Below are 23,606 nucleotides of genomic sequence, written 5' to 3' on the forward strand. Positions count from 1 at the left end.
AAATTTAGAAATCCCGGCCGGACGCTTTTTTAAGGTCCGAAAAAGAGGACGTATGGTCACCATAAGCAAATCACGATTTGCGATTGTGATATAAACTTAAGACTATTGGCTAATTAAAAAGAGGGGGAGATTCTCATTCCCTTCATTAAAGTGTATTATTAATTGCAAAAAGCAACTGTGGGATTAAGTTGCTTGCTTTTAATCCAAGTAATTCTCCATCTTCACTGCTGCATTTGTCACCATCTTCAGCCTTCTTTTCAAACACAAACACCTCTGGTGGAGTGGAGGAAGAAAAGCAGTCATATTTTTAATCAATCAGAATGCAGCTCTTTGATCTCATATGCTCCTCAACTTAAAATGAGTTCTTTACAAAGTCCAAATGTATAATTATTAACTATGGAAGATTTAAAAAAAAGACTCCAGTGCTTTAATGCATGTCTTCCGAAACGATCTGATCAGTTTTGGGTGTGAACATACTAAAATATAACTCTTTTTCACTATAATCTTGACATCAGCAGTCTCCTTGGCAATCATGACTTCAAGCTCGATTACACTTCTTCGCATCAAGGGCTTTGCCCAATGTGTCAAGCACTAGGAAGTGTAATCAAGCTCAAAATCATGATGGTGCCTTGCAATGGCAAGATGTACAGTGAACATTTTTGTCTACTCTCACCCAAAACCCAATGGATCGCTTCAAAAATACACGGATTAAACCACTGGAGTCTTATACATAACCTTTATGCTCCATTTTTGTCCTTTTTGGAGCTTGAAAATTTAGTCGCCATTCACTTGCATTGTATGGACAAACAGACATCATATCTCCATTAAAATATCTTTGTTTATGTTTTGCAGAAGAAAGTCATACAAGTTTGAAATGGCATAAGGGTGAGTAAATGATGAGAGAATAATCATTTTTGGGTGAACTTCTCATTTAAGTGTAGCTAATGTGTCCAAAATACTTTCTGGTGCATAATGTCCTAATTCAAACAGATTTATATCTGTATACTAACACACACACACACACACACACACACACACACACACACACACACACACACACATACATATATTTATATATATAAATTCTGTAGTTGTAAAATATTTATTTATTAATACACATGTAAAATCATCATCAAGTGTAACATAGAAGACAATTAATTGCTCTCCTCTCTTTGCAGTAAAGTGTACATCACTAAAAGTTATGCACAAGACATATAAAAAATTATTCTTTCCAAAACGAAAAGAAGAAGAAAGAAAAGTTCTGTCTAGTGTTGTGAAGTGCTCACTTAAAAGTGCACACTTGGAGAGGGAGCCAACTTGGTGTGCCCTTACTAACCCTGGGAATGAGTGTGCATAAACTTGAGACAATCACACTTGGATTGTTAGTTGACTTTAGGCTAAAGTGCACTAGCAGATTGGCTCATGATAGGAATAAGACTGTACATGGATGAAACCTTATCGCAGGACATTTAACATTACTTCGCTGCCCTCTGGTGGACAGTAGTCAAATCATTTTAGTACCACGTACAGCGCCAACCCTCATAACACTCAAGCAAATCTGTTAAAGGCAATGAAATATTCTTTTGTATAATTAGATTATTTATGAATTCCCATTTTTTCAAAGGGCCATTAAGCATGTTGAATGTCCGTGTAGTTAAAATGAATAGATTTTTAACACCTGGGTTGTCACAAGAGCTGTTAAGGAGCTTATCAAAGACACATTTACAGTAAAAACATGTTCTATCAGGCTTAACCGCAAAAAGACATCTGCCTGAATTTTAATGTGTTCTCCCATATTACTTTCTCTCCAGTTTACAAATCATTCATGCACTGTGTGCGAGACAGTCTACTCCATCTATATCAGTCCACATTATCAGTACTCCCATTAGTGAGCTTGCACATTTACTGCCCGAAAAAGGTCCCTTGACTGAACGGGTTCGTTACTTCAGCAGGCTGATTCAAAGTTTGTTGTATTGCTGCTTTTACCTGACCTCTTTCCCTCTCCCCCTTTCTTTCTCTTTTTTTACTTGCTGTTTTTCGAGTTTTTCCTGAGCCTTCTTCATGTCTTTCAGTCTCTTCTTAATGGTGGAGCGATCTCTGTGGCTAGACACACCAAGCTCCTGGTAGAAAACACACATTTAATTGTCATATTAAATTTTAATGCACATTGGCACATTTAATTCACTAACTCAGGAACTCATTAATATTTTTGCACACATTTCTGTGTAAAAACCTGTGTGTTTTCACACAAAAATCAATATTGTTTGCACTTCCATTATTTCAAAATGTAAAGCCACATGTACACAAAATCACTTCTGGTACCGGTAATTTATATCACCATGGACAATAACCCTTTAACAAGTCTTATTTTTGTAAATTTATTTTTTTTATTTTTTTTAAATTCTTATTTCATAGGATCAACAATTTATTGTATTCTGCCCTACAAAGCCAAAATGCAGCAACTACACCAACATTGAAAGTGTGAAAATTGGCTTTTGGATTGTCCAGTCAATGTGGATTATAGTCTTACAATTATTTCTCAGAATCAGAGCGTAGTGGAGTCAAATACATCCATCACAAGACAGATCATAGTCTAGGAGACTGGATTTCAGTCATAACTCAATTTTAAATAAATGTGTACCAGTTTTTACTGCATTTTGCCTTTGCAGAACCACATCATGCAAATTACTACTGTAACTGCAGGCATGTGCTCACTCATTTAAAATAATTTGGATTCATCATTAGAATGAAAGTAGGAACAAATTTGTGTGTGAATCCGGCAACCTTTGAGAACTTTTTCTGCACACAAAATTAAGATGTGTTTAGTAGCAAATGAGTCTCATTGACTCAAAACCAATATTAAAAAAAAGCAGTGATGTTCTTAGACTTAAATTAGGTCTAACAACCTTAAGTTTACTGCTGTCCATGCACAAGAGATGTTGGCCATCCACACTCTTAGCTATAAACTCCGCTATATACTGTTCCATGTTCATGCCCATCAACCAGTGGCAGATCTGCTGATTGGTCCACTCTGAAAGGGGGCGGTTCTGCCACATGTATTGCTTTGCTGCAGGAACAGGGCCATCATCAAGTGTCTGAGAATAAGAGCAAGCATAAAAAGGTTTCAATTAACAGTGGAAGACATCACTACACAAGCCTGTCATACAAAAAGCAAGCCAGGTCTCTCAGCAGCCATACTTGTAATGCCTTCTGGCATTTATTTATTTTTAGCAAGAAAAGCTCCATTTACTTGAATGGGAAGAGTCAAATATCTGTTAGTCAAGATAACATTTAAATAACATATTTCAGCAAAAAAAATAAAATAAATAAATAAATAAATGTGCACATGCACATGTTTTGAGAAAACAAGCACCTGATGTCTCTTATAAAAAAGTGATTGGTTCTTTTAACTGTAGGGTGGGACTTTCATTCCTACAGCCATCATATAGAGTGTGACGATGCCACCATTCAAAAGGCGATTGGCTCTTTTAAATAAGGCGGGATTACAGCTGCCATATTTGCATTACGATTTCTCCCATTCATATGTACTCTTTTAATATCTCTGGCAAAATGTCAACGCTACCCTACATAACTCAAGCTTCAGCACATTTCAAGCAAAAGTTATTTTAAAAGAATAGTTCACCCAAAAATTTAAATTCTGTCATAACTTACCCTCATGTTGTTCTCAATTCATATGACTTTCTAATGCAATAAACAAAAGGAGATGTTATAATGAATATCACAGGCTGTCTTTTCAGCACAATGGCTGTGAATAGTACCTCACTTTAAAGCTTAAATCTAAAGTGTGTAACTGTTTCTGTGTTAAAACACTTGGCTCCAAATTAAATGCAGAGACAGCTATAAGTAAGCCATTCATAATTTATTATTATTATTATTATTATTATTATTATTATTATTTAATTGTAAACACTGGGGGTATTTATACTGGGTCACTTCATGCATTTTTACTGATCGGATTGCTTTCCGATTGAATAAGCACATTTCATTTACACTTGGCCACATCAGTCTCTCTCCAGCAAACAGTTATAAATCCAATCTTCAATTCCTGCGCTATATGCAAATGAGTTCACTGATTATGCTATAACGTGATTATGCTAATGCCGGGCAGTGAATTTAAAAGATGGGATTTATAATTTTTATAGTGCGTGTCTCTGTGTGCACGCTGTGTTACTGTATGCCCTCTGGGCTTGTGGTAGGTAAGATATGTCCATGTGCGTCAGCTGCGCTTATTGTCAGTGTTTAGTTACAGTTTCATCAGCGATCTGCATCAAATAAATTAAGAAAAAAGTTCTGTCTCCTACAACGTGCATCTGTTTCTTAATTTGTTATTATGTATTTCGCCACACGAGCCCTATGCAAATACTCGTTAGAAGCTGTTATATTACACATGTTCCCTATGCTGACGTAGCAATGTTTGGGCGGAGTAAAGTTTAAATGAACATAACATATATGAACAGCCAGATGCATTTACACTTGACCGAGTTTTGTCTGGAATGCATCTGAGTGATCAAATTTATATCCATCTCGAATCCATCTTGGAGGGCATTTACAATTGGTCTTTTCATGATCGGATTGCTATCGCATGAAGTGACCAAGTGTAAATACCCCCATCGTGTCTCTGTGGTGCTATAAAATTCCTCTGTTTGTTTGAGTGGCCCATCCAGCTCGACACAACACATTGACACAACCAGTGACGAGTTGAGGGAAGGACTATCTGTAGGATCGATTAACAGCAGGCGGGAGGTGTCTTCGGAAAACAGTTTGAAAACAATATTAATTTTTGCAATTATGTTAGGTGGCACTAGTGACAGAAATGACACACGTCCTCTTCAAAAAAGGACCCAAAAGTATCATAAAAGTCATTAATGCAAATACTGTGTCATTATCCAATCCATATGAAGGCATACAATCGTTTTTGTTGTGAAAAAAACAACCCAGAATCTGTTATTTTGCAGTGAAAATCTTGACATCCGTTGCTTGTTCACAGGACATAAAGGAACAACATGAGGGTAAGTAAATTATGCCAGGAGTTTTATTTTGGGGTGAACTATTCCTTTAATTCTGTGTACCAGAATTAAAAGTGCCTATTTACAGTTCAGAGACTGTTACCAGGGCAGACAAAATCTGGAGTACACACAGAAGAAATCAGGTCAGAAATAGAGGAAGACATCAAGAAAGAGGGAGAAGATAAGACCATGACAGATTCTAGTCTAAAGGAAATGTTTGACCGCTTCTTTCTTGCCTTAAAATCGAGTCACAGACACACCCAGCACAGCTTGTGAAATAATGTTACCTGTGGCAACTCTGTTTCAACAGGGTGTAGTAAGGCTGTTGCAATCATATGGGGAAATTCTGCATGCCACAAGCATTACAATGCGTCTGGAGAGGTGCTTCACTCATAACCACACCCATATACTGCATATTGCTAACATGCAGGACTCTAACCATAATCAGGATAGCAGGACCTCTGTATTTATAGGACCCTTGGCACTGCAGGCCTGAGCTGTGCTATAACAGTGAAATATGCACACTGAACTACCACATTTCCTTCTCATAATTATGCGCATGATCTCACCCAAGATTTCCATTCCTCCCTCACAGATACACACATGAATTATGCTGACACTGCTCGCTCTCTTTAACCAAACACCTGACCAACCAAAAGCTAAAGTCCAGCACTGCTCAAATATATACAGTGACATGCTAACCATTAACTAAAGGGAAAGGTCATGCAGTGGTGACCCCACGGCCACTCACCTCACAGGAGGAGAAGGTATATGTGTGTGAGTGCCCGAGGAGACAGGGCTCTTTCAGTAACCCCGCCAACACAGAGCAAGGACTACCTGCATTAGATTTGTCCATCACAGATAAGCTCTGTAACAAGTATGACATGGGGACACACATGTAAACATATACAAACAGACATACAAACGATTGCTCACAGTTTTCACAGATATTCAGAGAACCAAGCTTGGGATGGAGATAAAGAAATTAGAAGCATGGTCTAATCAGTTTTAAAGTGGATAATGGTAACGCTTAAGGCCGATGAAGGTGAAATATCAATGCAAATATCACCGTAATTCCTCATTTAACATTCAGTTTAAACTAGGGGTGTGAATTTTTGGGTTGAAAGCAAATCGATTCAATTCACGATTCAAAGGGTTTCGTTTCGATTCAAAAATGATTTTTGCGAAATGATTCAATTCAATTCGAATCATAATGAAATTCGATTCGATTAACGATTCAATTCTGCATTTCCCCCAATGTGTCTTAAGCAAGAAAAAGTAAGGCAAACTACTTAAGATTGTTTAGTCCACCAAAAGTAACTTGAAAGAAAACACATTAAATACATACAGGCTACTTGGAATACATTAATAGTACAATGTGCCAATAAAATATTTACTAAACACAGCTAGAAAATAATTCCATATTCCATTTTTCACTTTAAAAAGTATTTTTATTAATTTGCATTACTTTTTCAGGCCTTGAAATCAAAAATTTTAAATTCCCTGATATTTCCAGGTTTTCTTTGGCCGAGGGGACCCTGAATGACTAAACTAATAAAACCAATAAACTAATCCAAATATTACAACATTAAAGTAACATCATCTGACTACAATTTCAAAGACAAGAGAAAAGCATTCATATAGATGACTTCAATTTAAATGTTGAAAATGTTTAAAATGTTAAAAGTCCCCAACTAAACAATAATACCAGTAAAATGGCACTTTTTTATCTTATAGAAAATAACAGTAATTTCCTCACAATTAAATCACTTTATTTCAGTAGTGACCCAGTGTCAGGAATTAACTTTTACATTTATGGTCAATATTTGATTTTCCCTTGATTTTCAGGGGCATTTTATACCTTTACAAGGGCATAATTTATTCTAACAATTTAATACATAAACTTTGTCTTATCCGTTTATGTCAAAATGTCAGTTTAATCAATTCATTAATAACAAATTCATAAGTCTGAGAGTATCTCACGTCTTACCCATTACGAGGGCATTATTTTGCCCCCACATTTTGAATTTCGGGAGCATTTTTATGATTTTTATATGCCATTTTTGCATCAAGCTCCCCTTAATTTGGGACCATGTAGTGGTCACTCAGTGAGTTGGCATATGTATCAAAAGGTTTGAGCGTGTTTGTCTCGCGACGAGTGCTACTGTGAGCCATCGTTTGCTCATAAGATAGTGGCCATCTGGAGGAGATATCAGACATAAGGTGTTTGAAAGACTCGGAAAGCAGCTCATGAAAAATTTTCAGTCAGTGTTACAGATGGAGCGGAGAGTGGGCGCGATCCCGTAAAGGGTGATGGAAGAGTGCAGCGCACGTCTGTGAGGGGAGAGCTGTGAGGGCACGTGCTCTGGAATGCGCTAGAGGATGATGCGGCGGGCGTGTTATTTAAATCGCACATAGAACGTCTCGGTTACGTACGTAACCTCGGTTCCCTGAGACGAAGGAAATGATACAATGCGTTCATTAATGCATATGGGAGTGCCTTCTTACATGACCTAGTTGAAACTTTTCTACAATAACGCCAATATTCTAATATTGTCTATGGTGTTTGAGCCCCGCCTGTTTTGGCGCAAAACTGTCCACTATAAAAACAGGTGCACAAACACCATTTCCTAAAAATTTCTGACTGAGAACAAGAGGTACATCGCTCGTACCTCAAGAACTCTGAGTCTTGTAGTGCGGCTAGCATTTGCAATGTCTCGTTCCCTTCGTCTCAGGGAACCAAGGTTACGTACGTAACCGAGATGTTCCCTTACGACTCAGTACGGTTGACATTGCATTTATTAACGCATATGGGGAACGGAATCCCATCACACCGCACTACACGACATAACCTCACAGAAAGGAAGCATGACACCGCAGTCTCGTGGGATTGGCGTCCGACTAGAGTATGCAGTGTATGCAGGAGGGGAGCACTCAGGACAATTATATGAATTATAGTCATATAGTATGAATTAACTCCTTCACGAACCCAGTCGGGAAGGGAGTTTATTTATAATGCAAGTGCTTGTGACTTATGGTAAATTACATCGGCCTAATGAAGGCGGTTGTGTAAAAGATGGGGAGCTCGTCCAAAAAGACAGGATCATAAGTATATATATTTGGCTAATGGACAGCATGCCTCTAAACAGAGAGGACTTGTTAAGAAGAGAGACATTACGTCTAGGTTGTAAAACCTTGCGAATGTGTTTTGAGAGGACCATCCTACTGCAAAATGTGTGTACGGACACATCATTCGTCCATGCCTATGAGGAGGCCATGCCTCTAGTTGAGTGTGCTTTAACACCAATTGGGCAAGTCTTACCCAGCGACTCATAAGCCAGAGCAATTTCATCGACAATCCAGTGAGAAAGTTTTTGCTTGGAGACGGGCATTCCTTTTGTGCATCCTCCATACAAAGACACTCAACGTATGCGTGTAGTGCCGCACAGGGCATAACAAATGCAATTATTGTTCCTCATCCGAAAATGAAATAATGGAGGAGGGAAGAAGGCCTGAAGGTGAACCACCTGCTCTCTGAAGGGCATGGTTAGGACCTTAGGCACATAGCCTTTTCTGGGTTTGACAGTGGCTCTTGAAAGACCGGGGCCAAACTCCAGACATGAATTGTCGATTGATAATGCATGTAAGTCACTGACCCGTTTTACTGAGGCCAGAGCCAGCAGTAGTGCAGTCTTAACGGAGAGCATGCACAAATCAGAGTCCAAGGTTCGAAGGAGGGCCCTGAGAGAGCTTTAAGGACTAGCCGGCCGAGGTGGGTTTAATCGTCTTGCTCATTTAAGGAACTTTATGATTAAATCATGCTTGCCTATAGAGGCGCCGGCTTCATGTGCGTGATACGCAGATATAGTTGCCACATACACTTTGAGCATTGACGGGGTGAGTCCTGCGTCTAATCCCTCTTGAAGAAATATGAGAATTGCATGTATGGCAGTTTACTGGGTCTTTGCTATGTGAGAGACACCAATCAGTGAACACCTTCCATTTTAGTGCATAGAGGCATCTCGTGGACGGCACTCTGGCCTGTAAAATGGTGTTCATGACTAAACGCATCAGTTCTGGTGCATCTAGCGTGCTCCGTTCAGGGGCCACACATGCAGGTTCCACATCTGGGGCTGGGGATGACAGATTGTGTCTTGTGCCTGAGAGAGGAGATCCCTCCTCAGCGGTATTTCCCATGGCGAGCTGTACAGCATTTCTATCATTTCCGGAAACCATGGCTGGTTGGGCCATTTTAGCGCAACTAATAGAATCGTTTCCTTGTCCTCTCAGATTTTACATATGACAGAGTGAATCAGGCATACCGGGGGAAACAAATATTTGCATTTTGCCAGTCATTTGTGTACCATTGCGCCCGCTCCCAGTGGGGCTTGGGAATTCGAGTACCAGAGGGGACAATGGGCATTCTCCACTGAGGCAAATAGATTGATTTCTGCTTTGTCAAATATTTCCCAAATCCTCAATACAGTGAGGATGAAGTCTCCTGAATTCTGCCTTGGCAGTTTATATATGCCACAACTGTCATGTTTTCTGAGCGAACCAGGACATGAGAGTTCACTATTTCTGACTGAAAAGCCTTTAAGGCTAGAAATACAGCCGATAACTCTATGTGCCATGTGACAGCTTGCCCCAGCGTGACACCTCGCTGGTAAAACGCAGGAGCTGTCCATGGTGCTAAAGCAGCTATACAGCTGCGGGATATATTGGCGCCAAGCATGTCGTGGCACACGGCGCATCAGCCAGCACTGAAGAGGTCACATGTGTAAGAGATGCCGCCATAAATCCCAATGCTTTCTGAAACAGCTTCAATGGAAGTGTTCTCCCCAGTTTGAACTGAGATAGACACTGCAGAATGGCCTGAACACGCTCGCTCATGAGGTGCACGCGCCTGCTCGTGGAGTCGAGGCGGACTCCCAAAAAGGAGATTTTTTTTTTTTTTGCTCTTCGCCCAGTTCACATTGAGGCCCAAGCTGTTTAGATGCTGAAGCAGCAAGTCTCTGTGCTGGCATAAAAGCCTCTGATTGCGCTAGTAACAGCCAATCATCGAGGTAGTTCAAGATGCGTATGCCGTTCACTCTCAGAGGGGTGAGAACCACATCGATGCACTTTGTGAATGTGCGAGGAGCCAGAGACAGTCCCGAAGGGCAGGACTTTGAATTGATACGCTGTTCCCTCGAACATGAATCTCAGAAACATCCTGTGATGTCATATAATTTGGATATGAAAGTACGCATCCTTCAGCTCTATAGACGCAAACCAATCGTGTGGGTGTACATGTGATAAGATCTGTTTTCATTTTGAATGGGCGCTTTGTGAGTGAAAGATTTAAATGTCTCAGATCCAGGATCAGCCGAAGTCTTGGAACAAGAATGTAACGGCTGTAAAACCCTTTTTGTGCTAGACAATTTGGCACAATCTCTATCGTGTTTTTCACAATGAGATTGTGTATTTCGGCTTGTAACAGTGGTGCGTCTTCGGGTGAAACCGTGGAAGACAGAACACCATTGAAACGGGGTGGCCGGCATGCAAATTGGGTCGTATAACCATGTTCGATCGTTTTTTGCACCCATTCTGAAATACCCGTTAGGGCTCACCACACGTCCGCGTAACGGGACAGAGGGCAATTTGGTTTGTGAGCATCTCGTGCATTTGCAATGAATGCTGTATTCTTTTTTGCACTTAATGTATTTTTTATTGCATTTATTTGAGTGCAAGACACAGAAACAACATTTTGAACAATATTGTGAACAACAATATTCCTTTCCTGGCAAACAGTAGTGGGGAGATGAGGAACAATGTTTCGTGTCTCGAACAGAGCCTTTTTTGGTGCAGACCCGGAGGGAACAGCAGGCTCTGCTTTCTGCTTCAAAGAGTTGTACCCATCAGGAGTGCTTTTGCTGGGCATGCTGATATGCAGGTGCCGGTGTGGTAGCAGGTATGGGGCTTTTAGTCAGGCGCTGGCTCGAAACAGAGTGAGGGCGAACTGGCTGTGATGTACTCCGTTTGGGCATAAAGTGTCTCATAGCCTGTGACTGCTGATGAATGGCGACATAACGCTCAGCAAACTTATTCACAGAGGCCAGCTGGAGACACTGGAGCATCCAACAGAGTGACTTTTTCCTTATCACTCATTTCTGTGAGGGTCAGCCATATATATCGATTCAGAACTGCCAGGTTGCCCATGGACTTGCCGATGACCTGCGCAGTGACTTTTGTGGTATGCAGCGCTAAGTCTGTAGCAGTGCGGAGCTCTTTGAATGTCTCTGGATCAAAGCCGTGCTCGTCCATTTGCCTGAGGAGCTTGACTTGAAATACCTGGAGCACCGCCATTGCGTGGAGTGCTGATCCAGCTTGTCCTGCCACTGAGTAAGCTTTTCCCGCCAGTGCGGACATTGTCGACATGGTTTGGAAGGATGTATGGGGCGTGATTTCCACGCCCTGTTACTCGCTGGGCAGAGGTGTGCCACTCCTGCCTCCTCCACAGGGGGTAATTGGGTATAACCGTTTTCTTCCCCATGATCCACATTAAAGAGGACTGCACGAGAGCGACGAAAAGGGCGCTCGCCAGGACTTAGATAGTTTGTTATGAACTTCGGGGAAGAATGGGGCAGATTTGCGGGACGCTGTTGTTTTGTTTGACGGCGTCCGGACAGCAGGAACCATTAATCGAGGTGAGAACGTTCAGGTTCTTCTGGGGGAGACCATTCAAGGTGAAGCTCTTCGACCTCCCTTGTAAGGATGCACCCGCCTGTCAGTGGCGGGTGCACGTTCCTCGCCCTTGCTGAGGGGAGGGGCGGCAGCATCATCCACTGACCACTCGCCTGATGCAGCGAGAGACATGACATTGTCCCCAGCGTCAGAACCGCTGCACAAGACGAGGCCACCCGCTCGCTCTTTCAGAAGGTCAGAACTCATCTCGCTCATAGCGTATCGGAAAACATGCGCTTCGGAGAGATTGAGGGGCTTGCGGGGCGTGTGCCACCACGAGGACCACCTCAAAGTCATCTCGACCTCACGACCTCACGGCCCTGCCGTGCCTACTCCTGTGAATCCTCAAGTATCACAGAAGAGGTGGTTGGGAGGGCGCATAATGCTGAATCGTCCCTCAGAATGAGGGTGATTCGTGAGCAAAGCGTCTTGAGACTCATGCCCTCACAGTGAGGACAGTCTGATTCCATGAGCGCTGTCTCTGTGTGGGCGCAGCACAGACAGTAAATGCAGCTCTCATGCTGATCTGATGGTAGGATGTGCCTCTCGCACAAGGAACACTTACGGAACAACATCTTTAAAAAGGCACGAACACGTAAGTGACTCTTTTAGATATATAAAAAATAAATTAATATATATTTATATTTATATCACACAATATACAATACACAATATACAATTGCTTTGTAAGGATACACAAAACCTGCCAAAGTGCTGCGGGGAATCAGGATGCTGAGGCCTGTTCACCAGCGAAGTGTCAAGTGGCAAGGCGGTGTGATGTTTGCCAGAGCACTGCAGGGGAGTGGAAAGTCTTTCCATGAAGATTCCTCCCGCTGACTCGTGTATATTGATGGCGAAGGTAGAGGGCTTCTAGACAAGAGATGATCGCTGTCTTGAAGGAAGTAATTCTGAGGAAATGGTGTTTGTTTTTATAGCGGACAGTTTCGCGCCAAAACAGGCGGGGCTCAAACACCATAGCCAATTGTAGAGCCGAGGAGGGCGGGGCCGGGCTGGAATGAGACACACCCGGTCCCCAATCAGCCTGATGGGGCGCGCGAGGGATAAAGGCGGCCGGGGACGACAGTTTGGGGGAGAGAGAGAATTGCAGGCAGCTGTACTGTGTGTTTTTGGTTGTGTGTTTTGTTTAAATTGTTTATTAAATTATTATTTATATTATTAAGCCAGTTCTCGCCTCCTCGTTTCCACTGAACCCCCTTACACCAATATTAGAATATTGATTTCTTATATTGTAGAGATGTTTCAACTAGGTTGTGTAAGAAGTCACTCCCATATGCGTTAATAAACACAATGTCAAGTGTACTGAGTCGTAAGGGAACTAATTTAATATTTATATATACTAAAGTATTGTACATTAATTTGCTGAATCACGATTCATTCCATTTTTAACAGTTTAAATCGATTTTTGACCAACACTAACGATTCTCAATTCAAAAATCCGATTTCAAGATCGATGTCAAATCAAATCAAATCAAATCACTTTATTGTCACACAGCCATATACACAAGTGCAATGGTGTGTGAAATTCTTGGGTGCAGTTCCGATCAACATAGCAGTCGTGACAGTGATGAGACATACGCCAATCTACAATAAACATCAAATTAACACAACACAATTTAAACATCTGTTATACATAATTAAACTCGACTTAAAACATCAAATTAACACAGCACAATTTAAGCATCTGTTATACATAATTAAACTCGACTTAAAACATCAAATTAACACAGCACAATTTAAACATCTGTTATACATAATTACACAACTTAAAACATCAAATTAACACAACACAATTTAAACATCTGTTATACACAATTACACTCAACAATATACAATAATAACATACATTGCACAGTATACAATATGCTGTTTTTGTTTTTTGTTTTTTTTTTTTGTTTTTTTACTATATAGATACTATATAGATACACATTATTCAATAAAAATTAAAATATATATGAAAAAAGTATATATATAGAATGTACAGTATTGTACTGTATTGACATTCAGGCTGTCGGTTGATAGTCAGTTGTTAAGAGAGACATAATATAATGACAGTAATATAATTTATGACAGTCCGGTGTGAGATAAAAGAGTAATAAAGTGCAGGGATGATGTATTTTGATCGTGGGAGATCAAGAGTTCAGAAGTCTGATTGCTTGGGGGAAGAAGCTATCATGGAGTCGGCTGGTGCGTGTCCTGATGCTGCGATACCGCCTACCTGATGGTAGCAGTGAGAACAGCCCATGGCTCGGGTGGCTGGAGTCTCTGATGATCCTCCGAGCTTTTTTCACACACCGCCTTGTATATATTTCCTGGAGGGAGGGAAGCTCACCTCCGATGATGTGTTTGGCAGTTCGCACCACCCTTTGCAGTGCTTTGCGGTTGTGGGCAGTGCTATTGCCGTACCAGGCGGAGATGCAGCCAGTCAGGATGCTCTCCACAGTGCAGGTGTAGAACCGTGTGAGGATGTGGCGGTTCATTCCAAACTTCCTCAGCCGTCTCAGGAAGAAAAGGCGCTGATGAGCCTTCTTCACAACGACTTCAGTGTGGACGGACCATGTGAGTTCCTCAGTGATGTGGACACCCAGGAACTTGAAGCTGCTGACTCTCTCCACTGGTGCCCCATTGATGGAGATGGGACTGTGTTCTCTGTCTTTTCTTCTGAAGTCCACCACAAGCTCCTTTGTCTTACTGACGTTGAGGGAGAGGTTGTGCTCCTGACACCAGTGTGTCAGAGTGTGCACCTCCTCTCTGTAGGCTGTTTCATCATTGTCAGTGATCAGACCTACCACCGTTGTGTCATCAGCAAACTTAATGATGGCATTGGAGTTATGTGTTGCCACACAGTCATGTGTGTACAGGGAATACAGTAGTGGGCTGAGAACACAGCCCTGCGGGGCTCCAGTGTTGAGGGTCAGTGATGAGGAGATGTTGCTGCCTATTCTAACCACCTGGCGTCTGCTTGACAGGAAGTCCAGGATCCAGCTGCACAGCGAGCTGTTTAAGCCCAGAGCCCGGAGTTTCTCATCTAGCTTGGAGGGCACTATGGTGTTGAATGCTGAGCTGTAGTCTACAAACAGCATTCTCACATAAGTGTTCTTTTTTTCCAGGTGGGAGAGAGCAGTGTGTAGTGTAGATGCAATGGCATCATCAGTGGAGCGGTTGTTACGGTAAGCAAACTGCAGCGGGTCAAGATTGAGTGGTAATACAGAGCAGATGTAATCTCTGATTAGTCTCTCAAAACATTTGCTGATGATGGGGGTCAGAGCAACAGGACGCCAGTCATTTAAACAAGTTATTTTCGATTGTTTTGGAACAGGCACAATGGTGGATGTTTTAAAGCATGTGGGGACTACAGACAAAGAGAGGGAGAGGTTGAAAATGTCCGTAAAAACACCAGCCAGCTGGTTCGCGCACGCTCTGATGACGCGGCCCGGAATGCCGTCTGGACCCGCGGCTTTGCGGATATTCACCCGTCGGAATGATCGGGTTACATCCGCTACAGAGACGGAGAGTGAACTAACCTCTGTAGCTTCGGCCGTGAGAGCTCTCTCCGCGAGGGCGGTGTTATTTCCCTCGAAACGAGCATAAAAAGTATTTAGCTCATCTGGGAGAGAGGCAGCGGTGTTCATGGCGGAGTTTTTATTCCCTTTAAAGTCCGTGATGATGTTAATTCCCTGCCACATGCTTCTAGAGTTGGTGGTGTTAAACTGTCCTTCAATCTTACTCCTGTACTGGCGTTTTGCTGTTTTGATAGTTTTTCGGAGGGCATAACTGGCTTGTTTATGCTCCTCCGCGTTCCCGGAATTAAAAGCGGAGGTCCGCACATTAAGTGCTGCGCGAACATCGCTGTTGATCCACGGCTTCTGATTCGGATAGATTCGCACAGTTCTGGTCGGAATCACTTCCTCTACACACGTTCTGATGAAGCACATTACGCTATCAGCGTAAAGCTCGATGTCGTCATCAGAGGCGGACCGGAACATCTCCCAGTCCGTGCGATCAAAACAGTCTTGTAGCGTAGAGTCTGATTGGTCCGACCAGCACTGGATCGTTCTGAGGGTGGGTGCTTCCTGTTTCAGTTTCTGCCTGTAAGCGGGCAGAAGCAGAATGGAAGAGTGGTCCGATTTTCCAAATGGTGGGCGGGGGAGGGATTTGTAGCCATCCCGGAACGGAGAGTAGCAATGGTCCAAAACCCGGTCCCCTCGTGTGTTGAAACTAATGTGCTGGTGATATTTTGGTGCGACTGATTTTAAACTGGCTTTATTAAAGTCCCCGGTCACAATGAACGCGGCCTCAGGGTGCGCGGTTTCCTGCTCACTTATACTCCCATACAGTTCCTTGAGTGCCTGGTCTGTGTCGGCTTGTGGGGGAATGTACACAGCAGTGATAATGACCGCTGTGAATTCCCTCGGTAGCCAGAATGGTCGACACAGAAGCATAAGAAATTCCAGATCAGGAGAACAGAAAGACTTGATAGAATGTATGTTCCTCTGATCGCACCAGGATTTGTTGATCATAAAACATACACCACCTCCTCTAGTTTTACCTGAGAGGTCTTTCGCTCTGTCCGCTCGGAGCATGGAAAACCCCGCGGGTTCAATGGCTGAGTCTGGAATCTCCGCAGACATCCAAGTTTCCGTAAGGCAGATAACGCAGCAGTCCCTCGTCTCTCGTTGGAAAGAGATACGCGCTTTCAGCTCGCAGAGCTTGTTATCCAGAGACTGAACATTTGCCAGTAGAATAGTGGGTAGCGGGGGTCGATTTGCGCGGCGTCTTACTCTGATGAGAACGCCGGCTCTGTTTCCCCTTTTCCTCCTGCGTTTCCGCGGCCGTGCTGCCCAGACAAAGGGCTCCGCTTGCGTGTTTGTAAACAGCGGGTCGGCATTGAGGAATGTGAAGTCCGGTTTACGGTGTGAGATCGCTGAGCCAATGTCCAAAAGTGTTTGTCTGTCGTAGACAATAAGGCAGGCAACATCCAAGACAAGAAACATAAGAATTGTAAACAAAACAAACAAACCATTGCTAAGTTGTGTCGGAGCTCGCAACGCAGCAGCCATACTCGGCGCCATCTTGAGTCCACTTCTCAAAAGTTCTCCTGCCGATTCATGTATATGAATCGGCAGGATCACTAATCGATGCATCATGAAAACGAGTGAATCGTTACACCACTAGTTTAAACTGTTTAATTTTACATGGAGTGGGTCACCTGACCCACATCAAGGGGGTGACATGTTGAGGTCACATGATCCTACGAATTCTACTTGCTTAGTAACCCCCCAATTATTGGGAATTATCGTTCACACACGGAATAATTTAATCATGGATGACTGTATTTCTAAAATGGCTTCTGTAAAACTTTTACTTTTGCTGCATCCATGCCCTTAAGTGTCAGTTTAGGTCCAAGATCACTGCAATATTGGCATTTGTGTCTAGAAAGGAACCGTCAGGCTGGGAAAGTCTCAGGAGAATCTCATTTGTTGTTACTAAGGGTAAGGTTTAGGTGTATGGGTAGGTGTAGTGTTTCTGTGAGACTCCAAGTAAACACAATGTATGTAAGTCGCATGCAACTCTCACAAGACTTCCCAGCCACATGGTTACATTCTAATAGACATGTCACATATTGGTCAGCACAACCTAAACAGTTAGCACGTGTACCTCATATGAGACACATTACCAGTAGAGCCAGTACCTATGTTCCCAGGAAGCAGTAGAAACATGAATCTACATTGTATTACTAATGAGAGTTGGTGATAGAGTGCTATCATACATGAAAACTACTGGCATGCATCTTTCATGTGTTAGTAAAACTATATGCTGTCTAAAACCATCATGAACAATCACTCCCAAAAGCACATTATCAGACAACTAAAACTAAGCCTAGACACCAGAAACTAACACTATGGTAATGCTCCTTTAAAAATTCATTAAGAAACAGGATTTGGCTTTATTAGTGTGGGCCAAATATCATATTGTGAAAAAATGCATTCAATCCACCTTTTTCCTGAACGTGGAATTGTTCCACAGCTTGCCTGTTTCAATTTCCGGTCTCCAGTGTTTTCACCCACATCAGCATTTATACTTAGCAGGTAAAGTATTACATTTGTAGAAGTTGTCAAAAACATGTGAATCTATAGCGCCGATACTCGAGATGACCTTTTTTTTTTGGACAGTGCCTCACCTGAGTTGATGACATGAAGCAGTGGTCCGAGGTTAGTCACGTTGATATCATTAACTACTTTGAGTTGCTATGACAGCCAACAACTGCACAAGTTGAGCGTGAAATTCCTTTGTACTCCAAATAACACTTAAATGGTTGTTGTTCTCCATCTGAATCACTCATTTTGGTTAGTTTTACATAGCATCTCAAGACCAGAAACTGAAAACAGGCAATTAGAATCATCATGGCGCCGCCCAGTGGTTGCTCATGAAAACTGTGGATACAATGGAATATCCCATCTTTAAAAAAATAATGCTAAACATGAGTCCACTGAGGTTAGTAGCTCCTAGTATCAACTGCGTTTACTACTGTCCTCTCACAGCAGATGCAAATGCTGGAGAACTGACTGCATACTTTACCAAATCTAAAGAATGAGTGAGAAGAGACGTCCAGGACAGGTTGATCTGTTTCAAAGAAGTTATTAGTGAAAAACACATTTTGCATAGACAAAATACATTCTTGTGCTTTCAAAATCACTAAGCAGCAAGAAAAGTACTAATTACCAGCACACAACTTCACATCCTATCAGAATAAAAAATGAAGTATGACTGGATTGCTAAAAATGTAACCTCAAATGACATCTAAGCATGCAACCAGTTAACCTTTGCCTAAAAACCATCATTTACAGTACCAATCCTACCTTAGCAATGTTGCCGTCTGCCATATAATCAGACAAGCTTCTACTCTTTTCTAATGTAAGTCTATGGAAGTCCATGTATGCTTAGATAGTTTTCAAAGAATTTTACACTAATGTTAAGTTGTAAACGATTTCAAATTTTACAGTTTGTATTATCATTCTCATAATTTTAAATAGCTTAAAATGCATAGTTTTACAATTAAAATAAAAATGATAGAAAAAATGCTTTGCAATGTCAAAATTCCAGCCCATTTAAGAATAATATCCAAAGGATCAACTGCAATCAGCTTTGCACTCTAAATTAATTTTAAATTGAATGCCTTTATGTTGTGACATTTACTCGAATGACACAAGTCATTAAAACCATGACTAATCTTTTCTTCTCATTCAAAACATTTCTGGAAAGCACATCCTGGAAGTCAAAAACCTTTCCTCATCATCTGAACCTTGCTTACCTTGTTTGTTCGATCCTGCCCATCCTCTATGTGTCCCTCTGACAGTGTATGAGGCAGACTGCCACTAGAAGCAGAGCGCTCCTTTTCTCGCTCTCTATCTTTTTCCCTCTCTCTGTCCCCAAACCAGGAGAAGGGCATGCAGGAAGGAATGGAAGAGATGGAGCCAGAGGGGGAAACATTGCCGCTAGACTCATCCAGTAAGTCTCCTGATCCCCTGAGTTTGGACAACAATTAAACCACACTAATGAAGCTAATTAACTAATGCAGACCGAGACAGATAAAATGTTTTATGTCAGAGAATTTCAACAGATTTTGAAATTATTAAAAAATAATTAACCTCAGTTAATGTGGTAGGTTAATAATAGGATATTTAATATTCAAACCTGCTCCCAACAGATCCTCTAAGCACGGTGCTCTCCCGTTTTCTGCCTTTGCCTCCAGACCTGCGGATACCACTGTAGACCAACACAAAAGCAAGCACACATGTCAGCATCACTGAAATTTGCAATACGAAGTGTGAATGTTGGTGCACAAGAAGAGGTTGCTGGCCAGCCCTACCTGAAATCTGGGAATCGTCTTTTGGACTTTTGTGTTGGTGAACCATTACTTTCTTCATCTGAAAAAAAAAAAAAGAAGAATCAAAATCTTTTCTTACCTACTGCATTTCCTCACAGTCTTTAGATGGATTTATCTGAAGAAAAAGCAGTGACAGTAGTGCAAGACAAAAAGAAAAGTGCACCAAGAAATCAACAGATTATTTTCCCTTGTTGGTACCTCTGCTGTGTCTGCTCTTGCTGCGCTCCTTCGCCTTACTCCTCTGGTTTTTCAGGTTAAGGAGCAGACTAGAGGAGGACTGTGAGGAGGAAGGAGACTGGGGGATGGAGGAGTCTTTAGGGGGCGACAGGCTGGCCTGTGTGTTGCTGCCTCCCTGGGGTGTCTGGTTCTGAACAGAGGGTGAAGTGGACAGATCCCCTCCATACCTTTGGTCGTGACCAGACTGTAGAGATGGAACAGGTATGGAGAGGCTCTCAAGGAAAGATCGCCTTCTTTCACTGCTTGTTCTTTCCAGTTTGTTGTCCTGTGTGCACACAGATTCCTATAACACAGGATACAATTGAGTAAAAAAAATCTGGATAAAGACCATAGTTTACAGCTGCATATACAAGCTTGCAGCAACATTGAACATAAAATGAAGGATAAATATTTAGGATTCTACATAATTTCTGGTCACAAATTAAATTTAAGCAAATTTGTGACATTGACGATGTTAACTCCTTCGTATGAAAGGTTTCTGGAACATTAATTTAAATTATTTGCACAAACCCATGGAGTCTATACTGGCCCAAAAGGATGCAGTTATTAATTAATTCAAAAGGGGGACATACTGTACCAAATATGAAGAAATTCTAAAATGAATACACATTTTCAATTAAAATTGTCATTCAAATTGTTAAGCTGAAAATATCATTTGTAATGAAAATGTTTGCATTCAATTAGAGAATCCAAAATAGAAGCATTTTCACTTGTTATCTCTTAACTCTTGAACTCCACTGTATCACGACAAATAAAAAAGCACAAACTAAATACAGTAGTAGCTATTCCAAAATAACATGTCATTTGCATCAGCATGTGAAATGACAACAATATGGCCTGCAATGAAACTCAGTAATGTATTTAATCACACCTGTGACTGGCTGTGTGCCTGCGAGCTTCTCGCTGACTCTCTGAGTTTATGTCGGGATGGCCGCTTGCGTTGGGATCCCTGTGCCAGTCTGGCTTTGGCTCTGTAGACACTGCAGTCAAGACGATCTGTCTGAGGAACATCTCCCCAGTCTGCATCTGAGGAAAGACTGAAACTCAGACAACTCCACAAAAACTCAGACCAGTTTGTTTACATTATTTCTGGAAGAATTAATCATTAATGAAGGTGAGGATTAAAATCTAGCCACAAAAAAAATAAAATAATAATTTTTACAGAATAAATGTCTTTAAGGTGATTGGAGAGGTCTTCTATACCAGAGTGAAGGTCATCTGTAGACAGTCCATTTCTTTCAGAGGACCCAGAGGTTGGACTGCTTAGTTGACTATCTCCTGCAGGGCTGCACGACTCTTCGGGCTGGTCTGCTCCACTGTGGCCCTCCAGAACAGCTATCTGAGAAATGCACACAGGTAAACCTGCATATCCAGCCATATACACTATATTGCCAAAAGTATTCACTCATCTGCCTTTAGACGCATATGAACTTAAGCGACATCCCATTCTTAATCCATAGGTTTTAATATGACGTCGGCCCACCCTTTGCAGCTATAACAGCTTCAACTCTTCTGGGAAGGCTTTCCACAAGGTTTAGGAGTGTGTTTATGGGAATTTTTGACCATTCTTCCAGAAGCGCATTTATGAGGTCAGACACTGATGTTGGACGAGAAGGCCTGGCTCGCAGTCTTCGCTCTAATTCATCCCAAAGGTGCTCTATCGGGTTGAGGTCAGGACTCTGTGCAGGCCAGTCAAGTTCTTCCACACCAAACTCGCTCATCCATGTCTTTATGGACCTTGCTTTGTGCACTGGTGCGCAGTCATGTTGGAACAGGAAGGGGCCATTCCCAAACTGTTCCCACAAAGTTGGGAGCATGGAATTGTCCAAAATCTCTTGGTATGCTGAAGCATTCAGAGTTCCTTTCACTGGAACTAAGGGGCCAAGCCCAGCTCCTGAAAAACAACCCCACACCATAATCCCCCTCCACCAAACTTCACAGTTGGCACAATGCAGTCAGACAAGTACCGTTCTCCTGGCAACCGCCAAACCCAGACTCGTCCATCAGATTGCCAAATGGAGAAGCATGATTTGTCACTCCAGAGAACGCATCTCCACTGCTCTAGAGTCCAGTGGCGGCGTGCTTTACACCACTGCATCCGACGCTTTGCATTGCACTTGGTGATGTATGGCTTGGATGCAGCTGCTCGGCCATGGAAACCCATTCCATGAAGCTCTCTACGCACTGTTCTTGAGCTAATCTGAAGGCCAGATGAACTTTGGAGGTCTGTAGCGATTGACTCTGCAGAAAGTTGGCGACCTCTGCGCACTATGCGCCTCAGCATCCGCTGACCCCGCTCTGTCATTTTACGTGGCCTACCACTTCGTGGCTGAGTTGCTGTCATTCCCAATCGCTTCCACTTTGTTATAATACCACTGACAGTTGACTGTGGAATATTTAGTAGCGAGGAAATTTCACAACTGGACTTGTTGCACAGGTGGCATCCTATCACAGTACCGCTGGAATTCACTGAGCTCCTGAGAGCGGCCCATTCTTTCACAAATGCTTGTAGAAGCAGTCTGCATGCCTAGGTGCTTCATTTTATACACTTGTGGCCATGGAAGTGATTGGAACACCTGAATTCAATTATTTGGATGGGTGAGCGAATACTTTTGGCAATATAGTGTATGTATAGCCTCTATTCTCTCACCTTTTTTCATGATATCCAAACACTTCTTAATATATTTATTTATATCACCAGGATATAACATATTTGATGATGGCACTTCCGTTTGGCTTTGTGTTATGAGGGATTTTACTCGTGGAACACTGCTAGAAGTCCTGCATAAAACTGCACCTGTGGCACCAACCATACAGTATATTCTTAAGGTCCCATCTCAAATTAAATTAAGAGGAAATATTCCCCATCATTCTTTACTTTCAAGCACAAAACATTTAAAGATCTTTAAATAATAGTTTACCCCAAAATGTAAAATCTGTCATCATTTACTTACCCTCATGTTGGTCCAAACATGTATTTCTTTCTTCTGTGGCACAAAAAAAGACATTTTGATGGATGTCCCGTTTGCTGATTTCAATACAATGACGGTTGTTAATGACTCACCTTAAAGCTTAAAAAGGCCCCGAAAGTAGTCCATGCACCTTGTGCATCAAATTCCAAGTCTTCAGAAGACATATGATAGGTTTTGGTAAGAAACAACACAAAATATAAGTTATTTTAATGTCCTGACGTTGACTTGAGTGTGCAATGTTTTTGCAATGTTTAAACTTTTGCAATGTTTAAAGCTGTGTGTAATGTCTGTGCCACTTACGCCACTGAACGGAATTGCAAAAATAACCATTGTTTTCAAACAGCTTTCCGAATACGCCCCCCGTCTGGAGTTGATCGAACAAACAGATTGTTCCACCTCAAACTCACACCATAAATGTTGTCAGTGTTGTAGTGTCAGGCTGGATGGACTGCTCAAAACACACTGAGCAATTTTTATAGCGCCACGGAGACACAGTGCTTACAGTTTTTGAGAAAATGAACCTACAAAATGGCTTACTTATAATTATCTCTGCATATTAAGCTGGGGTAAGTATACCGAAAAAGTTGCATACTTCAGCTTTAAGTGTGAGCCACTGAGAATGAGCTTCCCTCAAACACTCATGAAAGCACAAAGGAGAGCTGTGGGAGATTTTCACTGCAACATAAATTTAAATCTGTTTGTTTCTCACCAAAACCAATCGTATGCCATTACAATAGT

The 23,606-nt window shown here is 41.9% G+C and overlaps 1 protein-coding gene across 1 annotated transcript in view; it reads right to left on the minus strand.

Moving 5' to 3' along the window:
* Positions 1–885: 885 nt before the first annotated feature.
* LOC127444905 (neurabin-1-like) overlaps positions 886–23,606 on the minus strand; it is a 38,671-nt gene continuing 15,950 nt past the window's right edge. Inside the window, exons 11-20 of the mRNA XM_051704555.1 lie at positions 21,100–21,235; positions 20,768–20,922; positions 19,858–20,179; positions 19,642–19,699; positions 19,467–19,538; positions 19,084–19,297; positions 18,351–18,395; positions 5,779–5,895; positions 2,907–3,095; positions 886–2,120 (exon numbers count right to left, since the gene is read on the minus strand). Of these exons, the coding sequence (XP_051560515.1) occupies positions 1,983–2,120; positions 2,907–3,095; positions 5,779–5,895; positions 18,351–18,395; positions 19,084–19,297; positions 19,467–19,538; positions 19,642–19,699; positions 19,858–20,179; positions 20,768–20,922; positions 21,100–21,235 (1,446 nt within the window). The 3' untranslated portion in view covers positions 886–1,982. The remainder of the gene's footprint in view (positions 2,121–2,906; positions 3,096–5,778; positions 5,896–18,350; positions 18,396–19,083; positions 19,298–19,466; positions 19,539–19,641; positions 19,700–19,857; positions 20,180–20,767; positions 20,923–21,099; positions 21,236–23,606) is intronic.

Source organism: Myxocyprinus asiaticus, chromosome 8 (genome assembly GCF_019703515.2).
Source record: "Myxocyprinus asiaticus isolate MX2 ecotype Aquarium Trade chromosome 8, UBuf_Myxa_2, whole genome shotgun sequence".
Classification (NCBI taxonomy): domain Eukaryota; kingdom Metazoa; phylum Chordata; class Actinopteri; order Cypriniformes; family Catostomidae; genus Myxocyprinus; species Myxocyprinus asiaticus.